General features: G+C 53.3%; 1 protein-coding gene across 1 annotated transcript in view; it reads left to right on the top strand.

Moving 5' to 3' along the window:
- cplane1 (ciliogenesis and planar polarity effector 1) overlaps positions 1-22,021 on the top strand; it is a 306,637-nt gene that overhangs the window by 57,451 nt on the left and 227,165 nt on the right. The window contains exons 16-19 of the mRNA XM_070877077.1: positions 652-880; positions 6,452-6,618; positions 8,073-8,290; positions 16,815-16,979. Of these exons, the coding sequence (XP_070733178.1) occupies positions 652-880; positions 6,452-6,618; positions 8,073-8,290; positions 16,815-16,979 (779 nt within the window). The remainder of the gene's footprint in view (positions 1-651; positions 881-6,451; positions 6,619-8,072; positions 8,291-16,814; positions 16,980-22,021) is intronic.

Here is a 22,021-nt window from a genome sequence, read left to right as displayed (position 1 = left end):
GGTGCTGTGCCTGATCCGTACGGCCCCTCGAGCCTGCTCCGCCATTCAATACGATCATGGACTCGGCTCCAATTCCCTGCCTGCTCCCCATAACCCCTAATTCCCTTATCGGTTAAGAAACTGTCTATTTCTTAAATTTATTCAGTGCCCCAGCTTCCACAGCTCTCTGAGGCAGTGAATTCCACAGATTTACAACCCTCTGAGAGAAGAAATTCCTCCTCATCTCAGTTTTAAATGGTGATTATATCCCCTAGTTCTAGTCTCCCCTATCAGTGGAAACATCCTCTCTGCAGCCACCTTGTCAAGCCCCCTCATAATCTTATACATTTCGATAACATCACCTCTCATTCTTCTGAATTCCAATGAGTAGAGGCCCAACTTACTCAACCTTTCCTCATAAGTCAACCCCCTCATCTCCGCAATCAACCGAGTGAACCTTCTCTGAACTGCCTCCAAAGCAAGTATATCCTTTCGTAAATATGGAAACCAGAACTGCTCGCAGTATTCCAGGTGTGGCCTCACCAGTACCCTGTATAACTATGATGTTGATGAATATTGAATACTGCTTCTGAGTGTGGGGGAGTTGAGTGTGCGGAGCGGGTGCTGTCGGTGCTGTGACTGATCCTGGTTGTGTTTTGAACCTGACGACAGGCCGCCTGGCTCGAGTGGTCCCCGTGCAGCGGCCCCGTGTCGCGGACGCTGTGCGAGAGCAGAACCTGTCTGCCGTGTGGAGCGTGGAGCGCGCCGTGGACCTGATGCTCGTGGGGAGGTTGATTCCTGAAGCGGTGTGGCTGGCCCTGGAGCTGGGAGACTGGAAGACTGCCGTGGTGCTGGGCCTCGCTTTCAATCTCTACACTCGGAGCGTCCCTGAGCCTGTCCGGTATGTACGTGGTCAAATACTTCCCAGGGTTTGAACATAAGAACATAAGAAATAGGAGCAGGAGTTGGCCATTTGGGCCCTCGAGCCTGCTCCGCCATTTAATAAGATCACGGCTGATCTGATCATGGACTCAGCTCCACTTCCCTGCCCGCTCCCCATAACCCTTTACTCCCATATCGATCAAAAATTTATCTATCTCCGCCTTAAATATATTCAATGACACAGCCTCCACAGCTCTCTGACACAGAGAATTCCACAGATTTACAACCCTCTGAGAGAAGAAATTCCTCCTCATCTCAGTTTTAAATGGGCGGCCCCTTATGCTGAGACTATGTCCCCTAGTTTTAGTTTCCCCTGTCAGTGGAAATATCCTCTCTGCATCAACCTTGTCAAGCTCCCACATTATCGTCTATGTTTCGATAAGATCACTTCTCATTGTTCTGAACTCCACTGAGTAGAGGTCCAACCTACTCAACCTATCTTCATAAGTCAACCCCCTCATCACCGGAATCAACCTATTGAACCTTCTCTGAACAGCCTCCAATGCAAGTATATCTTTCCTTTAATACGGAGACCAAAACTGTACGCAGTACTCCAGGTGTGGCCTCACCAATACCCTGTTCAGTTGTAGCAGGACTTCTCTGCTTTTATACTCTATCCTCCTTGCAATAAAGGCCAACATTTCATTTGCCTTCCTGATCACTTGTTGTACCTGCATACTCACGTTTTGTGTTTCATGCACAAGGACCACCAGGTCCCTCTGTACTGCAGCACTTTGCAATTTTTCTCCATTTAAATTATAATTTGCTTTTCTATTATTTCTGCCGAAGTGGATAACCTCACATTTTCCCACATTATATTCCATCTGCCAAATTTTTGCCCACTCACTTAGCCTGTTTATATCCCTTTGCAGATTTTTTATCTCCTCACAATTGGCTTTCCCACCCATCTTTGTATCATCAGCAAACTTGGTTACATTACACTCGGTCCCGTCATCATCATCATCATCATCATAGGCGGTCCCTCGAATCGAGGATGACTTGCTTCCACGACAAAAAGGGATGAGTTCACAGGTGTTTCAATGAAGGATCTAATATTCCAGATCCCGAATTACATGTTGAAGGGTGTAAGATGCCTGTGCGTGGATTTTTTTAACGTGTGGTGGCCGTTGCATGGGCTTGACAGAGCTACTGTTTGCCAACCGGAAAATGATCCATTTTTTCCGACTCTCTTGTTTTCTGTTAGTTAGCCAATCCTATATCCATGCTAATATATTACCCCCAACACCGTGAGCTTTTGTTTTGTGCAGTAACCTTTTGTGTGGCACCTTATTGAATGCCTTCTGGAAATCCAAATACATTACATCTACTGGTTCCCCCTTATCCACCCTGCTTGTGACATCCTCAAAGAACTCCAGGAAATTTGTCAAACGTAATTTCCCTTTCATAAAACCATGTTGACTCTGCTTGATTGAATTATGCTTTTCCAAATGTCCCGCTACTGCTTCCTTAATAATGGACTCCAGCATTTTCCCAATGACACATGTTAGGCTAACTGGTCTATAGTTTCCTGCTTTCTGTCTCCCTCCTTTTTTAAATAGGGGCGTTACATTTGCAGTTTTCCAATCCGCTGGGACCTCCCCAGAATCCAGGGAATTTTGGTAGATTACAACCAATGCATCCACTATCACTGCAGCCACTTCTTTTTAGACCCTAGGATGTAAGCCATCAGGTCCAGGGGTTTGTCCGCCTTTAGTCCCATTATTTTACCGAGTACTACTTCATTAGTGATCGTGATTGTATTAAGTTCCTCCCTCCCTATAAGCCCCTTGATTATCCACTATTGGGATGTTTTTCATGTCTTCTACCTTGAAGACTGATGCAAAATATTTGTTCAACGTCTCTGCCATTTCCCCGTTCTCCATTATTAATTTTCCAGTCTCATCCTCCAAGGGACCAACATTTACTTTAGCCACTCTTTTTCTTTTTATGTACCTGTATAAACTCTAACTATCTGTTTTTATATTTCATGCTAGTTTACTTTCATAATCTATCTTCCCCCTCATTTTTTTAGTCATTCTTTGCTGGCTTTTAAATGTTTCCCAATCCTCTGGCCTCCCACTAGTCTTGGCCACATTGAATGCCCTTGTTTTCAATTTGATATCATCCCTTATTTCCTTAGCCACGAATGGTTATCCCTTTTCTTACAGTCTTTCCTTCTCATTGGGATATATTTTTGTTGCGAGTTATGAAATATCTCCTTAAACGTCTGCCACTGTTCATCAACCGTCCCAACTTAATCTATTTCCCCAGTCCACTTTAGCCAACTCTGCCTTCATACCTTTGTCGTCGTCTTTATTTAAGCTTAGGACACTGGTTGGAGACCCAACTTTCTCACCCTCCAACTGAATTTGAAATTCAACCATGTTATGGTCAGTCATTCCTCGAGGATCCTTTACTAAGATAGCCTGTTCCCTGGTTGGTTCCACAACGTACTGTTCAAGGAAACTATCCTGGATACACTATGAACTCTTCCTCAATGCTACCCTAGCCAATTTGCTTTGTCCAATCAATATGAAGGTTAAAATCATCCATGATTATTGCTGATCCTTTTTTACAAGCCTCCATTATTTCTTGATTTATACTCCGTCCAACAGTGTAGCTACTGTTAGGGGGCCTATAGACTACGCCCACCAGCGACTTTTTCCCTTATTATTCCTTACCTCCACCCAAACTGATTCAACATCTTGATCTTCTGAGCCAATATCGTTTCTCACTAACGCACTGATCTCATCCTTTATTAACAGAGCTACCCCACCTCCTTTTCCTTTCTGACTCTTCTTCTGAAATGTCAAATAGCCCTGAATATTCAGTTCCCAGCCTTGGTCACCTTGCAACCATGTCTCTGTAATGGCTATCAGATCATACCCATTTGGATATATTTTTTACTATTTAGTTTAAAGCCCTTTCTACAGCCCTCGTCATTTGATTCGTCAGGCCCCTAGTCCTTGCACAGTCTAAGTGGAGTCCGTCACAATGGAACAGCTCCCTCTTATCCAGTACTGGTGCCATTGTCCCTTTCTCCCACACCAGTCTTTGAGCCACGTGTTTAACTCTCTGATCTTATTTACCCGATGCAAATTTGCTTGTGGCTCAGGTAGTAATCCAGAGATTATTACTTTTGTGGTTCTGCTTTTTAATTTGGCCCCTAGTTGCTCATAATCCCTCTGCAGAACCTCTTTCTTTGTCCTACCTATGCTGTTGGTACCCACGTGGACCACGACAACTGGATTTTCCCCCTCCCACTCCAAGTTCCTCTCCAGCCCTGAGGAGATGTCCTTAACCCTGGCACCGCAGGCAACACAGCCTTCGGGACTCACGCTCTCGGCTGCAGAGAACTGCATGTATGCCCCTAATGTTACTGTCCCCTACCACTATACTGTTTCTTTTTACTTCCCCCACTTGAATGGCTCCCCAGTACCACGGTGCTGTGGTCAGTTTGCTCATCCTCCATGCAGTCCCTGCTCCCGTCCACGCATGCAGTAAGAGCCTCGAACTTGTTGGACAAGAGCAAGGGTTGAGGTTCCTCCATCACGCCATCCTGAGTCCTCATACCTTCCTCACTAATAGTCATACCCTCCTGTCCCTGATCACAGACCGAATTTGAATTAATTACTCTCATTGGTGTGACTATCCCCTGGCTCCCTGGATCACGACGTCCAGGTAACTCTTTCCCCCGCCCCCCCCCCCACCCCCGATGTGTCGCAGTGTCGGCAGCTCGGATTCCAGCTCATCAACACGGAGCCCAAGTTCTTCGAGCTGCAGACACTTGCTGCAGATGTGGTCGCCATGGACCTCCATGGTATCCACCAGCTCCCACATGTTGCAGCAGCACTGACACATTGCCTGCCCTGCCGTCTATAACGTATTTAATTAATTAACTTTAGTTATTAATCCCAACCCTAATCTAAGGCCCTTAATTTAAAGCAAGAAAAGAGAGAGAAAAACTCACCAATCAATCACTTCATCATCATAGGCAATCCCTCGAAATCGGGGAAGACTTGCTTCCACTCTAAAAATGTGTCCTTAGGTGGCTGAACAGTCCAATACGGGAATTACAGTCCCTGTCACGGGTGGGACAGATAGTCGTTGAGGGAAAGGGTGGGGAGTCTGGTTTGCCGCACGCTCCTTCCGCTGCCTGCGCTTGATTTCTGCATGCTCTCGGCGATGAGACTCGAGGTGCTCAGCGCCCTCCCGGATGCACTTCCTCCACTTAGGGCGGTCTTTGGCCAGGGACTCCCAGGTGTCGGTGGGGATGTTGCACTTTATCAGGGAGGCTTCGAGGGTGTCCCTGTAACGTTTCCTCTGCCCACCTTTGGCTCGTTTGCTGTGAAGGAGTTCCGAGTAGACAGTTTGCTTTGGGAGTCTCATGTCTGACATGCGGACAATGTGGCCTGCCCAGCGGAGCTGATCAAGTGTGGTCAGTGCTTCAATGCTGGGTGCACGTGGCTGGATTAATCCTCCGGGCCTCCCTCGGGTGCAGGGTCCGTCTGGGTCACAGTGCACAGCTCTTCAAACACTTTCAGTGCGGGTGTTACGTATTCGGAGTTACTCCAACGACCGGAAGCTGCGCAGTCTTGGTTTTAGCGGGGGCTGGGGATTACAGGCTGGTTTGGGGGAGTTGGGGATTAAATGCTGATTGAGGGGAGTTGGGGATTACAGGCTGATTTGGAGGAGTTGGGGATTACAGGCTGATTTGGAGGAGTTGGGGATTACAGGCTGATTTGGAGGAGTTGGGGATTACAGGCTGATTTGGAGGAGTTGGGGATTACAGGCTGGTTTGGCGGTGAGTTGGGGATTACAAGATGGTTTTGAGGGGTTTGGGATTACAGGCTGGTTTTGGGGGGGGGGGGGAGTTGGGGATTACAGGCTGGTTTTGGGGGGGGGGAGTTGGGGATTACAGGCTGGTTTGGGGAGTTGGGGATTACAGGCTGGTTGGGGGAGTTGGGGATTACAGGCTGGTTGGGGGGGGAATTACAGGCTGGTTTGCGGGAGGAGGGGGGGCAATTACAGGCTGGTTTGTGGGAGATGGGGATTACAGACTGGTTTGTGGGAGATGGGGATTACAGACTGGTTTGGGGGAGATGGGGATTACAGGCTGGTTTGGGAGAGTTGGTGATTACAGGCAATTTGTGGGGGTTGGGGATTACAGGATGGTTTTGGGGAGTTGGGGATTACCGGCTGGTTTGGGGGGGTTGGGGATTACAGGCTGGTTGGGGGGATGGATTACAGGCTGCTTTGGGTCGGTTGGGGATTACCGGCTGGTTTGGGAGAGTTGGGGATTACAGGCTGGTTTGGGAGAGTTGGGGATTACAGGCTGGTTTGCGGGGCGTGGCGTTGGGAATTACAGGCTGGTTTGGGGGAGTTGGAGATTGCAGACTGGTTTTTGGGGGGGGGGGTTTGGGGGACTTGGGTATTACAGGCTGGTTTGGGGTGGGGGGGTTACAAGCTGGTTTGGGGTGGGGGAGATTACACGCTGCTTTGTTTCAGTGTTGATTTAATGTTGTTTCAGGGTGCGCTGGAGATCACTGCATCTTCCACCAGACCTTCACCCCTCCCAGATCTTCCAGGATAAGCTGCAGGCACTGTTGGGGCGCCCAGTGAAGACGGCGGAGTCTGTGGGAGACTGCACAGCTTACCCCACCCGAGCACCAGGCAGTGACTCCAAACATGTCACAGGTGAGCTGAATACAGGCCTGGAGTGAATAAGTGTCTGTACACTGCAGTCTCTCAGATCGTATGCACAAGGGCTTCAATAGTGCAAATGATAGGATGGACCTTCCCGAGGAGATTAAATGGGTGGGTAGTCAGTGATAGGGGAGAGTGTACATGGGCTGTGAGAGGGGATTAAATGGGTGGGTATTATCAGTGATAGGGGAGAGTATACATGGGCTGTGAGAGGGGATTAAATGGGTGGTAGGGTCAGTGATAGGGGAGAGTGTACATGGGCTGTGAGAGGGGATTAAATGGGTGGGTATTGTCAGTGATAGGGGAGAGTGTACATGGGCTGTGGGAGGGGTTTAAATGGGTGGTAGGGGCTGTGATAGGGGAGAGTGTACATGGACTGTGGGAGGGGATTAAATGGGTGGTAGGGTCTGTGATGGGGAGAGTGTACATGGACTGTTAAGTGCTTGGGTAACTCTGGTGACCTGTTGTTGCATAATGTGCCACGCTGATGGTCTTTCATGGATCACAGTCTCGGCACGGTTTGCCCATTGACCTGTGACCGTAGAGTCACGGTTTGCCCATTTACCTAAAACCGTGGGGTCATGATTTGCCCATTGACCTGTGACAGTGGGGTCACGGTTTGCCCATTGACCTGTGACCGTGGGGGTCACGGTTTGCCCATTTACCTGTGACTGTGGTGTCACAGTTTGCCCCATCGACCAGGGCTTGGGGAGGGCAGTGTCTGGGCTTCTGTGCAATACATGGGCCATGTATAGTAGACATCTCAAGTCACTGGAGAAATACCACCAACGATGTCTCCGCAAGATCCTACAAATCATCTGGGATCAGATGCACCAAGGTTAGCGTCCTCGACCAGGCCAATATCCCCAGCATTGAAGCACTGACCACACTCGGATCAGCTCCGCTGGGCGGGCCACATTGTTCGCATGCCGGACACGAGACTCCCAAAGCAAGTGCTCTACTTGGAACTCCTTCACGGCAAATGAGCCAAAGGAGGGCAGAGGAAACGTTTCAAGGACACCCTCAAAGCCTCCCTGATAAAGTGCAACATCCCCACTGACACCTGGGAGTCCCTGGCCAAAGACCGCCCTAAGTGGAGGAAGTGCATCCGGGAGGGCGCTGAGCACCTCGAGTCTCGTCGCCGAGAGCATGCAGATATCAAGCGCAGGCAGCGGAAGGAGCGTGCGGCAAACCTGTCCCACCCACCCCTTCCCTCAACCACTGTCTGTCTCACCTGTGACAGGGACTGTGGCTCTCTTATTGGACTGTTCAGTCACCTAAGGACTCATGTTTCGAGTGGAAGCAAGTCTTCCTCGCTTCCGAGGGACTGCCTATGATGATAATGATGATGCATTACAGTGCACGGCCTGGTCCCACAATAGACCCGGGCATGTGGTGGCCATGGGATTTTTGCTGTTTCTGCATTCCTCTCTCCTGTTTTGCAGATTCCATTGAGCAGGATGATGCAGACTTGCTGTTCGGCTCAGTGCAGGAGATCCTGAAAGCAGCTGTGATGGCGGATGCAGATGTGCTGACAGAGTCTTTTGATCTTTTGATGCAGAGTGCAAAGGTGCTTGGTACCAGCCTGCCTGGGTTAGTGCCTGATGGACTGTACCTGCCCGCACCTCCCTTGTACTGTCCTCAGCCAGCCATTGACAGCGAGGTAAGGACGGGGATCAATGAACAGCCACAGGTACTGAGGGCGACGAGCTTATCAAGGTTCTGTTCAGTCAGCATGTCGGGTGTTTGTTGTTCACTTTACTCTGATTCTTCGACCTCGGAACTTATAGGAGGAAAGGACAACACGTGGCACAAAATTTAGGCTTAACCCAGTGTCTGTTTTTTTTACACAACAAAAACCGACTAAAAACTACAGGACTAGACTTCTGAGAGAAATTTGACTTTAGACATACAATCACCAGAGATTCGTGGACCTTGATTCCGTATCCTGCTGTTTCTTCTTCTGCATTCTCTGCAGCTTCTGTTCCTTTTCTGCTGCTTCTTCTGTCTTCCTGTCCTCCTTCTGCTGCTTGCTTGAGTGTCTGTGTCCAGTATATTTATATCCAGGTTTTGAATAAGTTTCCCGCTGGGGCGAGATCCGATTATCGATGTGGTGATCTATTTAACTGGTTGTGTTGATGAGTTTGAATGGCTAATAATTTGCACACGGAGTCGACAGTGCAAAAGATATCCAAAAATTTGCACTCCGTGGGGTCCTTTGTTAAGAACATAAGAAATAGGAGCAGGAGTAGGCCATACGGCTCCTCGAGCCTGCTCCGCCATTCAATAAGATCATGGCTGATCTGATCATGGACTCAGGTCCACTTCCCTGCCCACTCTTCCTCACGAATTGTTCAAAAATCTGTCTATCACCACCTTAAATATATTCAATGACGCAGCCTCCACAGCTCTCTGGGGCAGAGAATTCCACAAATTTACAACCCTCTGAGAGAAGAAATACCTCCTCATCTCAGTTTTAAATGGGCGGCCCCTTATTCTTAAACTATGCCCTCTAGTCCTAGATTCCCCCACGAGGGGAAACATCCTCTCTGCATCCACCTTGTTCTTATATTCTTATAAATCCTGTTCGTTTAACACCGAGCTTGAGTTTCAAAAGTCCATCGACAATAAGAGCTGGGGACGAACGGTGGGAGCAAGAGGCAGACTGTGGAGATGGGGGAAAAGAATCGGATCTATGAAATAGGAGACTGAGAGTTTGGGTTGCAACACTGGGAGAATGCAGGGAGGAGGGTGTGATGTTTGGGAGGAGGGGGAGCGTGTGGGAGGGTGTGATGTTTGGGAGGAGGGTGAGTGTGTGGGACTGTGTGATGTTTGGGAGGGTGTGATGTTTGGGAGGAGGGTGAACATGTGGGAGGGTGTGATGGGCTGGAGGAGGGTGAGCGTGTGGGAGGATGTGATGTTTGAGAGGAGGGTGAGCGTGTGGGAGGGTGTGATTTTTGGGAGGAGGGTGGGCGTGTGGGAGGGTGTGATTTTTGGGAGGAGGGTGAGCGTTTGGGAGGAGGGTGAGCGTGTGGGGAGGGTGTGATGTTTGGGAGGGTGTGATGTTTGGGAGGAGGGTGAACATGTGGGAGGGTGTGATGTTTGGGAGGAGGGTGGGCGTGTGGGAGGGTGTGATTTTTGGGAGGAGGGTGAGCGTTTGGGAGGAGGGTGAGCGTGTGGGGAGGGTGTGATGTTTGGGAGGAGGGTGAGCGTGTGGGAGGGTGTGATGTTTGGGAGGAGGGTGAGCGTGTGGGAGGGTGTGATGGACTGGAGGAGGGTGAGCGTGTGGGAGGGTGTGATGTTTGGGAGGAGGGTGGGCGCGTGGGAGGGTGTGATGTTTGGGAGGAGGGTGAGCGTGTGGGAGGGTGTGATGATTGGTGGGAGGGTGTGATGTTTGGGAGGAGGGTGAGCGTGTGGGAGGGTGTGATGATTGGTGGGAGGGTGTGATGATTGGGAGGAGGGTGAGCGTGTGGGAGGGTGTGATGTTTGGGAGGAGGGTGAGCGTGTGGGAGGGTGTGATAGGGAGGAGGGTGAGCGTGTGGGAGGGTGTGATAGGGAGGAGGGTGAGCGTGTGGGAGGGTGTGATGGGCTGGAGGAGGGTGAGCGTGTGGGAGGGTGTGATGTTTGGGAGGAGGGTGAGCGTGTGGGAGGGTGTGATAGGGAGGAGGGTGAGCGTGTGGGAGGGTGTGATAGGGAGGAGGGTGAGCGTGTGGGAGGGTGTGATGTTTGGGAGGAGGGTGGGCGTGTGGGAGGGTGTGATAGGGAGGAGGGTGAGCGTGTGGGAGGGTGTGATAGGGAGGAGGGTGAGCGTGTGGGAGGGTGTGATAGGGAGGAGGGTGAGCGTGTGGGAGGGTGTGATGTTTGGGAGGAGGGTGAACGTGTGGGAGGGTGTGATGTTTGGGAGGAGGGTGAGCGTTTGGGAGGAGGGTGAGCGTTTGGGAGGAGGGTGTGATGTTTGGGAGGAGGGTGAGCATGTGGGAGGGTGAGCGTGTGGGAGGAGAGTGAGCGTGTGGGAGGAGGGTGAGCATGTGGGAGGGTGTGATAGGGAGGAGGGTGAGTGTGTGGGAGGGTGTGATGTTTGGGAGGAGGGTGAGCGTGTGGGAGGGTGTGATAGGGAGGAGGGTGAGTGTGTGGGAGGGTGTGATGTTTGGGAGGAGGGAGAGCGTGTGGGAGGGTGTGATGTTTGGGAGGAGGGAGAGCGTGTGGGAGGGTGTGATGTTTGGGAGGAGGGTGAGCGTGTGGGAGGGTGTGATGTTTGGGAGGAGGGTGAGCGTGTGGGAGGGTGTGATGTTTGGGAGGAGGGTGAGTGTGTGGGAGGGTGTGATGTTTGGGAGGAGGGTGAGCGTGTGGGAGGGTGTGATGTTTGGGAGGAGGGTGAGTGTGTGGGAGGGTGTGATGTTTGGGAGGAGGGTGAGTGTGTGGGAGGGTGTGATGTTTGGGAGGAGGGTGAGCGTTTGGGAGGAGGGTGAGCGTTTGGGAGGAGGGTGTGATGTTTGGGAGGAGGGTGAGCATGTGGGAGGGTGAGCGTTTGGGAGGAGGGTGAGCGTGTGGGAGGGTGTGATGTTTGGGAGGAGAGTGAGCGTGTGGGAGGGTGTGATGATTGGGAGGAGGGTGAGCGTTTGGGAGGAGGGTGAGCGTTTGGGAGGAGGGTGAGCATGTGGGAGGGTGAGCGTTTGGGAGGAGGGTGAGCGTGTGGGAGGGTGTGATAGGGAGGAGGAAGAGCGTGTGGGAGGAGGGTGAGCGTGTGGGAGGGTGTGATAGGGAGGAGGGTGAGTGTGTGGGAGGGTGTGCTGTTTGGGAGGAGGGTGAGCGTGTGGGAGGGTGTGATGTTTGGGAGGAAGGTGAGCGTGTGGGAGGGTGTGATGTTTGGGAGGAGGGTGGGCGTGTGGGAGGGTGTGATAGGAAGGAGGGTGAGCTTGTGGGAGGGTGTGATGTTTGGGAGGAGGGTGAGCGTGTGGGAGGGTGTGGTGTTTGGGAGGAGGGTGGGCGTGTGGGAGGGTGTGATAGGGAGGAGGGTGAGCGTGTGGGAGGGTGTGATGTTTGGGAGGAGGGTGAGCGTGTGGGAGGGTGTGATGTTTGGGAGGAGGGTGAGCGTGTGGGAGGGTGTGATGTTTGGGAGGAGGGTGAGCGTTTGGGAGGAGGGTGAGCGTTTGGGAGGAGGGTGTGATGTTTGGGAGGAGGGTGAGCATGTGGGAGGGTGTGATGGGCTGGAGGAGGGTGAGCGTGTGGGAGGGTGTGATGTTTGGGAGGAGGGTGAGTTTGTGGGAGGGTGTGATGTTTGGGAGGAGGGTGAGTGTGTGGGAGGGTGTGATAGGGAGGAGGGTGAGCGTGTGGGAGGAGGGTGAGCGTGTGGGAGGGTGTGATAGGGAGGAGGGTGAGCGTGTGGGAGGGTGTGTTGGGAGGAGGGTGAGCGTGTGGGAGGGTGTGATGTTTGGGAGGAGGGTGAGCGTGTGGGAGGGTGTGATGGGCTGGAGGAGGGTGAGCGTGTGGGAGGGTGTGATGTTTGGGAGGAGGGTGAGTTTGTGGGAGGGTGTGATGTTTGGGAGGAGGGTGAGTGTGTGGGAGGGTGTGATAGGGAGGAGGGTGAGCGTGTGGGAGGGTGTGATGTTTGGGAGGAGGGTGAGCGTGTGGGAGGGTGTGATGTTTGGGAGGAGGGAGAGCGTGTGGGAGGGTGTGATGTTTGGGAGGAGGGTGAGCATGTGGGAGGGTGTGATGTTTGGGAGGAGGGTGAGCGTGTGGGAGGGTGTGATGTTTGGGAGGAGGGTGAGCGTGTGGGAGGGTGTGATGTTTGGGAGGAGGGTGAGTGTGTGGGAGGGTGTGATGTTTGGGAGGAGGGTGAGCGTTTGGGAGGAGGGTGAGCGTTTGGGAGGAGGGTGTGATGTTTGGGAGGAGGGTGAGCATGTGGGAGGGTGAGCGTTTGGGAGGAGGGTGAGCGTGTGGGAGGGTGTGATGATTGGGAGGAGGGTGATCGTTTGGGAGGAGGGTGAGCGTTTGGGAGGAGGGTGTGATGTTTGGGAGGAGGGTGAGCATGTGGGAGGGTGAGCGTTTGGGAGGAGGGTGAGCGTGTGGGAGGGTGTGATAGGGAGGAGGGAGAGCGTGTGGGAGGAGGGTGAGCGTGTGGGAGGGTGTGATAGGGAGGAGGGTGAGTGTGTGGGAGGGTGTGATGTTTGGGAGGAGGGTGAGCGTGTAGGAGGGTGTGATGTTTGGGAGGAGGGTGAGCGTGTAGGAGGGTGTGATGTTTGGGAGGAGGGTGAGCGTGTAGGAGGGTGTGATGTTTGGGAGGAGGGTGAGCGTGTGGGAGGGTGTGATGTTTGGGAGGAGGGTGAGCGTGTAGGAGGGTGTGATGTTTGGGAGGAGGGTGAGCGTGTAGGAGGGTGTGATGTTTGGGAGGAGGGTGAGCGTGTAGGAGGGTGTGATGTTTGGGAGGAGGGTGAGCGTGTGGGAGGGTGTGATGTTTGGGAGGAGGGTGTGATGTTTGGGAGGAGGGTGGACATGTGGGAGGGTGTGATGTTTAGGAGGAGGGTGTGATGTTTGGGAGGAGGGTGGGCGTTTGGGAGGAGGGTGAGCGTTTGGGAGGAGGGTGAGCGTTTGGGTGGAGGGTGTGATGTTTGGGAGGAGGGTGGGCGTTTGGGAGGAGGGTGAGCGTTTGGGAGGAGGGTGAGCGTTTGGGAGGAGGGTGAGCGTTTGGGAGGAGGGTGAGCGTTTGGGTGGAGGGTGTGATGTTTGGGAGGAGGGTGAGCGTGTGGGAGGGTGTGATGGGCTGGAGGAGGGTGAGCGTGTGGGAGGGTGTGATGATTGGGAGGAGGGTGAGCGTGTGGGAGGGTGTGATGTTTGGGAGGAGGGTGAGCGTGTGGGAGGGTGTGATGGGCTGGAGGAGGGTGAGCGTGTAGGAGGGTGTGATGTTTGGGAGGAGGGTGAGCGTGTGGGAGGGTGTGATGTTTGGGAGGAGGGTGAGTTTGTGGGAGGGTGTGATGTTTGGGAGGAGGGTGAGTGTGTGGGAGGGTGTGATGTTTGGGAGGAGGGTGAGCGTGTGGGAGGGTGTGATGTTTGGGAGGAGGGTGAGCGTGTGGGAGGGTGTGATGTTTGGGAGGAGGGTGAGTGTGTGGGAGGGTGTGATGTTTGGGAGGAGGGTGAGCGTGTGGGAGGGTGTGATGTTTGGGAGGAGGGTGAGTGTGTGGGAGGGTGTGATGTTTGGGAGGAGGGTGGGCGTGTGGGAGGGTGTGATGTTTGGGAGGAGGGTGAGCATGTGGGAGGGTGTGATGTTTGGGAGGAGGGTGAGTGTGTGGGAGGGTGTGATGTTTGGGAGGAGGGTGAGCGTGTGGGAGGGTGTGATGTTTGGAGGAGGGTGAGCGTTTGGGAGGAGGGTGTGATGTTTGGGAGGAGGGTGAGCATGTGGGAGGGTGAGCGTTTGGGAGGAGGGTGAGCGTGTGGGAGGGTGTGATGATTGGGAGGAGGGTGAGCGTTTGGGAGGAGGGTGAGCGTTTGGGAGGAGGGTGTGATGTTTGGGAGGAGGGTGAGCATGTGGGAGGGTGAGCGTTTGGGAGGAGAGTGAGCGTGTGGGAGGGTGTGATAGGGAGGAGGGAGAGCGTGTGGGAGGAGGGTGAGCGTGTGGGAGGGTGTGATAGGGAGGAGGGTGAGTGTGTGGGAGGGTGTGATGTTTGGGAGGAGGGTGAGCGTGTGGGAGGGTGTGATAGGGAGGAGGGTGAGCGTGTGGGAGGGTGTGATGTTTGGGAGGAGGGTGGGCGTGTGGGAGGGTGTGATGTTTGGGAGGAGGGTGAGCGTGTGGGAGGGTGTGATGTTTGGGAGGAGGGTGGGCGTGTGGGAGGGTGTGATAGGGAGGAGGGTGAGCGTGTGGGAGGGTGTGATGTTTGGGAGGAGGGTGAGCGTTTGGGAGGAGGGTGTGATGTTTGGGAGGAGGGTGAGCATGTGGGAGGGTGTGATGTTTGGGAGGAGGGTGAGCGTTTGGGAGGAGGGTGTGATGTTTGGGAGGAGGGTGAGCATGTGGGAGGGTGTGATGTTTGGGAGAAGGGTGAGCATGTGGGAGGGTGTGATGTTTGGGAGGAGGGTGAGCGTTTGGGAGGGTGTGATGTTTGGGAGGAGGGAGAGCGTGTGGGAGGGTGTGATGATTGGGAGGAGGGTGAGCATGTGGGAGGGTGTGATGTTTGGGAGAAGGGTGAGCATGTGGGAGGGTGTGATGTTTGGGAGGAGGGTGAGCGTGTGGGAGGGTGTGATGTTTGGGAGAAGGGTGAGCATGTGGGAGGGTGTGATGTTTGGGAGGAGGGTGAGCGTTTGGGAGGAGGGTGTGATGTTTGGGAGGAGGGTGAGCATGTGGGAGGGTGAGCGTGTGGGAGGGTGTGTTGGGAGGAGGGTGAGCGTGTGGGAGGGTGTGATGTTTGGGAGGAGGGTGAGCGTGTGGGAGGGTGTGATGTTTGGGAGGAGGGTGAGTTTGTGGGAGGGTGTGATGTTTGGGAGGAGGGTGAGCGTGTGGGAGGGTGTGATGTTTGGGAGGAGGGAGAGCGTGTGGGAGGGTGTGATAGGGAGGTGGGTGAGCGTGTGGGAGGGTGTGATGTTTGGGAGGAGGGTGAGCGTGTGGGAGGGTGTGATGTTTGGGAGGAGGGTGAGTGTGTGGGAGGGTGTGATGTTTGGGAGGAGGGTGAGCGTTTGGGAGGAGGGTGTGATGTTTGGGAGGAGGGTGAGCATGTGGGAGGGTGAGCGTTTGGGAGGAGGGTGAGCGTGTGGGAGGGTGTGATGATTGGGAGGAGGGTGAGCGTTTGGGAGGAGGGTGTGATGTTTGGGAGGAGGGTGAGCATGTGGGAGGGTGTGATAGGGAGGAGGGAGAGCGTGTGGGAGGAGGGTGAGCGTGTGGGAGGGTGTGATGTTTGGGAGGAGGGTGAGCGTGTGGGAGGGTGTGATAGGGAGGAGGGTGAGTGTGTGGGAGGGTGTGATGTTTGGGAGGAGGGTGAGCGTGTGGGAGGGTGTGATGTTTGGGAGGGTGTGATGTTTGGGAGGAGGGTGAGCGTGTGGGAGGGTGTGATGTTTGGGAGGAGGGTGAGCGTTTGGGAGGAGGGTGAGCGTTCGGGAGGAGGGTGAGCGTTTGGGAGGAGGGTGAGCGTTTGGGTGGAGGGTGTGATGTTTGGGAGGAGGGTGAGCGTGTGGGAGGGTGTGATTTTTGGGAGGAGGGTGAGCGTGTGGGAGGGTGAGATGTTTGGGAGGAGGGTGAGCGTGTAGGAGGGTGTGATGGGCTGGAGGAGGGTGAGCGTGTGGGAGGGTGTGATGTTTGGGAGGAGGGTGTGATGTTTGGGAGGAGGGTGAACATGTGGGAGGGTGTTATGTTTGGGAGGAGGGTGTGATGTTTGGGAGGAGGGTGAGAGTGTGGGAGGGTGTGATGTTTGGGAGGAGGGTGGGCGTGTGGGAGGGTGTGATGTTTGGGAGGAGGGTGAACGTGTGGGAGGGTGTGATGTTTGGGAGGGTGTGATGTTTGGGAGGAGGGTGAGCGTGTGGGAGGAGGGTGTGATGTTTGGGAGGAGGGCGAGCATGTGGGAGGGTGAGCGTTTGGGAGGAGGGTGAGCGTGTGGGAGGGTGAGTGTGTGGGAGGGTGTGATATTTGGGAGGAGGGTGAGCGTGGGAGGGTGTGATCTTTGGGAGGAGGGTGAGCGTGTGGGAGGGTGTGATCTTTGGGAGGAGGGTGGGCGTGTGGGAGGGTGTGATCTTTGGGAGGAGGGTGGGCGTGTGGGAGGGTGTGATCGGGAGGAGGGTGAGCGTGTGGGAGGGTGTGATCTTTGGGAGGAGGGTGAGCGTGTAGGAGGGTGTGATGGGCTGCAGGAGGGTGAGCGTGTGGGAGGGTGTGATCTTTGCGAGGAGGGTGAGCGTGTGGGAGGGTGTGATGGGCTGGAGGAGGGTGAGCGTGTGGGAGGGTGTGATGGGCTGCAGGAGGGTGAGCGTGTAGGAGGGTGTGGTGTTTGGGAGGAGGGTGAGCATGTAGGAGGGTGTGATGTTTGGGAGAAAGCTCAGCACGTGACAGGTCGGGATCTACTCTGACTTTGGCCTAGACTTTCCATCAGTTTTTTTCGCTTCCGCCCACTTACCATTTTAACACTGAGATGAAGTATAACGGCCATTTATCGACCATTTGTAATGAAGGTTTTATCCAGTTCTGGAATGACCAGTCGATCTGTTTCTGTCTTCAGGGCGGTGGCGAGGACCCTGCATTATCCATGGAGAGAGCTGCTCGGCAAAAGGTGTCTGGGGTCCTTCAGCGGGTCCTGCTGCTCTTCAGGGCCGCCCGCTGCTCCCTCCCGGCAGCACACTGGTACATCGGCAAGCTCCGATACTGCCGAAAGATCATGAACAAGGTAAATCAGGCTGTCGGGATGCTTGTAATGAGGGAGGGGCAATTCCAGTCTCTGCTGATGCCTTCCTCAGTCTCTGATCAAATCACAAACATTGGAGGAGCAAGAGGCCATTAGGGCAACAAAACTGCACCTATTCGATACCTCAGCTTCTCACTGTATCTCTCAACCCCACCACCCACCTTCTTCCCATATCCCCCAAACCCCACCTACCCACCTTCTCCCCATATCCCCCAACCCCGCCTGCCCCAATGTCCTCGGTGGAGTGTTTGCTAGTGCTGTTGGGGAGGAGTTAAACTAATATGGCAGGGGGATGTGAAACTATGCAGGGAGACAGAGGGAAGTAAAATGGGGACAGAAGCAAAAGATAGAAAGAAGAAAAGTAAAAGTGGAGGGCAGAGAAACCAAGGCAAAAAGCAAAAAGGGCCACATAACAGCAAAATTCTAAAGGGGCAAAGTGTGTTGGAAAGACAAGCCTGAAGGCTCTGTGCCTCAATGCGAGGAGTATTCAGAATAAGGTGGACGAATTAACTGCGCAGATAGCAGTTAACGGGTATGATGTAATTGGCATCACGGAGACATGGCTCCAGGGTGACCAAGGCTGGGAACTCAATATCCAGGGGTAGTCAACATTTAGGAAGGATAGGCATAAAGGAAAAGGAGGCGGGGTGGCATTGCTGGTTAAAGAGGAAATTAATGCAATTGTAAGAAAGGACATTAACTTGGATGATGTGGAATCGGTATGGATGGAGCTGCGGAATAGCAAGGGGCAGAAAACGCTAGTGGGAGTTGTGTATAGACCACCAAATAGTAGTAGTAAGGTTGGGGACAGCATCAAACAAGAAATTAGGGATGCATGCAATAAAGGTAGAGCATGGGTGACTTTAATCTATATATTGATTGGGCTAACCAAACTGGTAGCAATGCGGTGGAGGAGGATTTCCTGGAGTGTATAAGGGATGGTTTTCTAGACCAATATGTCAAGGAACCAATCAGGGAGCTGGCCATCCTAGACTGGGTGATGTGTAATGAGAAAGGACTAATTAGCAATCTTGTTGTGCGAGGCCCCTTGGGGAAGAGTGACCATAACATGGTAGAATTCTTTATTAGGATGGAGAGTGACACAGTTAATTCAGAAACTAGGGTCCTGAACTTAAGGAAAGGTAACTTCGATGGTTTGAGGCGTGAATTGGTTAGAATAGACTGGCAAATGATACTTAAAGGGTTGACGGTGGAAAGGCAATGGCAGACATTTAAAGATCACATTGATGAACTTCAGCAGTTGTACATCCTTGTCTGGAGTAAAAATAAAACTGGGAAGATGGCTCAACAGTGGCAATCAAGGGAAATTAGGGAAAGTGTTAAAGCCAAGGAAGAGGCATATAAATTGGCCAGAAACAGCAGCAAACCTGAGGACTGGGAAAAATTTAGAATTCAGCAGAGGAGGACAAAGGGTTTAATTAAGAGGGGGAAAATAGAGTACGAGAAGAAGCTTGCCAGGAACATAAAAACTGACTGCAAAAGCTTCTGTAGATATGCGAAGAGAAAAAGATTTGTGAAGACAAACGTAGGTCCCTTGCAGTCAGAATCAGGTGAATTTATAATGGGGAACAAAGAAATGGCAAACCAATTGAACAAATACTTTGGTTCTGTCTTCACGAAGGAAGACACAAATAACCTTCCCGAAGTACTAGGGGACCGAGGGTCTAGTGAGAAGGAGAAACTGAAGGAAATCCTTATTAGGTGGGAAATTGTGTTAGGGAAATTGAAGGGATTGAAGGCCGATAAATCCCCGGGGCCTGATAGTCTGTATCCCAGAGTACTTAAGGAAGTACCCCTAGAAATAGTGGATGCATTGGTGATCATTTTCCAGCAGTCTATCGACTCTGGATCAGTTCCTATGGACTGGAGGGTAGCTAATGTAACCCCACTTTTTAAAAAGGGAGGGAGAGAGAAAGCGGGTAATTATAGACCGGTTAGCCTGACATCAGTGGTGGGGAAAATGTTGGAATCAATTATTAAGGATGAAATAGCAGCACATTTGGAAAGCAGTGACAGGATCGGTCCAAGTCAGCATGGGTTTATGAAAGGGAAATCATGCTCGACAAATCTTCGAGAATTTTTTGAGGATGTAACTAGTAGAGTGGACAAGGAGAACCAGTGGATGTGGTGCATTTGGACTTTCAAAAGGCTTTTGACAAGGTCCCACACAAGAGATTGGTGTGGAAAATCAAAGCACATGGTATTAGGGGTAATGTACTGACGTGGATAGAGAACTGGTTGGCAGACAGGAAGCAGAGAGTCATAATAAACGGGTCTTTTTCAGAATGGCAGGCAGTGACTAGTGGAATGTCACAGGGCTCAGTGCTGGGACCCCAGCTATTTACAATATACATCAATGATTTGGATGAAGGAATTGGGTGTAATATCTCCAAGTTTGCAAATGACACTAAACTGGGTGGCGGTGTGAGCTGTGAGGAGGACGCTAAGACGCTGCAGGGTGATTTAGACAGGTTAGGTGAGTGGGCAGATGCAGTATAATGTGGATAAATGTGAGGTTATCCACTTTTGGGGCAAAAACACTAAGACAGAATTAGGAAAAGGGGAGGTGCAACGAGACCTGGGTGTCATGGTTCATTAGTCATTGAAAGTTGGCATACAGGTACAGCAGGCGGTGAAGAAGGCAAATGGTATGTTGGCCTTCATAGCTATGGGATTTGAGTATAGGAGCGGGGAGGTCTCACTGCAGTTGTACAGGGCCTTAGTGAGGCCTCACCTGGAATATTGTGTTCAGTTTTGGTCTCCTAATCTGAGGAAGGACGTTCTTGCTATTGAGGGAGTGCAGCGAAGGTTCACCAGACTGATTCCTGGGATGACAGGACTGACATATGAGGAGAGACTAGATCAACTAGGCCTTTATACATTGGAGTTTAGAAGGATGAGAGGGGATCTCATAGAAACATAAGATTCTGACAGGATGCATTAGATGCAGGTAGATTGTTCCCCATGTTGGGGAAGTCCAGAACCAGGGGGACATAGTCTTAGGATAAGGGGTAGGCCATTTAGGACTGAGATGAGGAGAAACTTCTTCACTCAGAGAGTAGTTAACCTGTGGAATTCCCTGCCACAGAGAGTTGTTGATGCCAGTTCATTGTATATATTCAAGAGGGAGTTAGATATGACCCTTACGGCTAAGGGGATCAAGGGGTATGGAGAGAAAGCAGGAAAGGGGTACTGAGGGAATGATCAGCCATGATCTTATCGAATGGCGGTGCAGGCTCGAAGGGCCGAATGGCCTACTCCTGCACCTAGTTTCTGTGTTTACCCACCTTCTCCCCACGTCCCCCAACGCCACCTACCCACCTCCTCACTGTATCCCCCAACCCCATCTCACCACCTTCTCCCCATATCCCCCAACCCCACCTACCCACCTCCTCACTGTATCCCCCAACCCCATCTACCCACCTCCTCATTGTATCCCCCAACCCTATCTACCCACCTTCTCCCCATATCCCCCAACCCCACCTCCCCACCTCCTCACTGTATCCCCCAACCCCATCTACCCACCTCCTCATTGTATCCCCCAACCCCATCTCACCACCTTCTCCCCATATCCTTTAACCCCACCTACCCACCTCCTCACTGTATCCCCCAACCCCATCTCACCACCTTCTCCCCATATCCCCCAACCCCACCTACCCACCTCCTCACTGTATCCCCCAACCCCACCTCCCCACCTGCTCCCCATATCCCCCTACCCACCTCCTCACTGTATCCCCCAACCCCATCTACCCACCTTCTCCCCATATCCTTTAACCCCACCTACCCACCTTCTCACTGTATCCCCAACCCCACCTCCCCACCTGCTCCCCATATCCCCCAACCCCACCTACCCACCTCCTCACTGTATCCCCCAACCCCATCTACCCACCTCCTCACTGTATCCCCCAACCCCATCTACCCACCTTCTCCCCATATCCCCAACCCCCACCTACCCAGCTTTTCATTATCCCTCAGCCCTACTTGAGGGACTGGAGCTGCTGACTCGGCCAGTTCGTGCAGAAGAGAGGCTCAATGACTCTCCAGTCCCACTGCTGGAGTGAGGGGAGAGTATCACGGCTGTTGCTTTCCATTTTTGATCTGTCAGCGGCTCCTTGGCTGATACATTTGTACTTTCCTTGCCTTTAGATGTGCCAGCTGTGGCTCAGTGGGTAGCGTCCTCGCTTCTGAGTCAGAAGGTTGTGGGTTCAAGTTCCACTCCAGAGACTTGAGCACATAAATCTAGGCTGACACTCCAATGCAGTGCTGAGGCTGTGCTGCACTGTCGGAGGGGCAGTACTGAGGGAGCGCTGCACTGTCGGAGGGGCAGTACTGAGGGAGCGCTGCACTGTCGGAGGGGCAGTACTGAGGGAGCGCTGCACTGTCGGAGGGGCAGTACTGAGGGAGCGCTGCACTGTCGGAGGGGCAGTACTGAGGGAGCGCCGTACTGTCGGAGGGGCAGTACTGAGGGAGCGCCGCACTGTCGGAGGGGCAGTACTGAGGGAGCGCCGTACTGAGGGTGTGCCGCACTGTCGGAGGGGCAGTACTGAGGGAGGGGCAGTACTGAGGGAGCGCCGCACTGTCGGAGGGGCAGTACTGAGGGAGCGCCGCACTGTCGGAGGGGCAGTACTGAGGGAGCGCCGCACTGTCGGAGGGGCAGTACTGAGGGAGCGCCGCACTGTCGGAGGGGCAGTACTGAGGGAGCGCCGCACTGTCGGAGGGGCAGTACTGAGGGAGCGCCGCACTGTCGGAGGGGCAGTACTGAGGGAGCGCCGCACTGTCGGAGGGGCAGTACTGAGGGAGTGCCGCACTGTCGGAGGGGCAGTGCTGAGGGAGCGCCGCACTGTCGGAGGGGCAGTGCTGAGGGAGTGCCGCACTGTCGGAGGGGCAGTACTGAGGGAGTGCCGCACTGTCGGTGGGACAGTACTGAGGGAGAGCCGCACTGTCGGTGGGACAGTACTGAGGGAGCGCCGCACTGTCGGAGGGGCAGTACTGAGGGAGCGCCG

Source organism: Pristiophorus japonicus, chromosome 1 (assembly GCF_044704955.1).
Source record: "Pristiophorus japonicus isolate sPriJap1 chromosome 1, sPriJap1.hap1, whole genome shotgun sequence".
NCBI lineage: Eukaryota > Metazoa > Chordata > Chondrichthyes > Pristiophoridae > Pristiophorus > Pristiophorus japonicus.
Note: the sequence above shows the minus strand (reverse complement) of the source record. Positions and strands in the feature narration are given on the sequence as shown.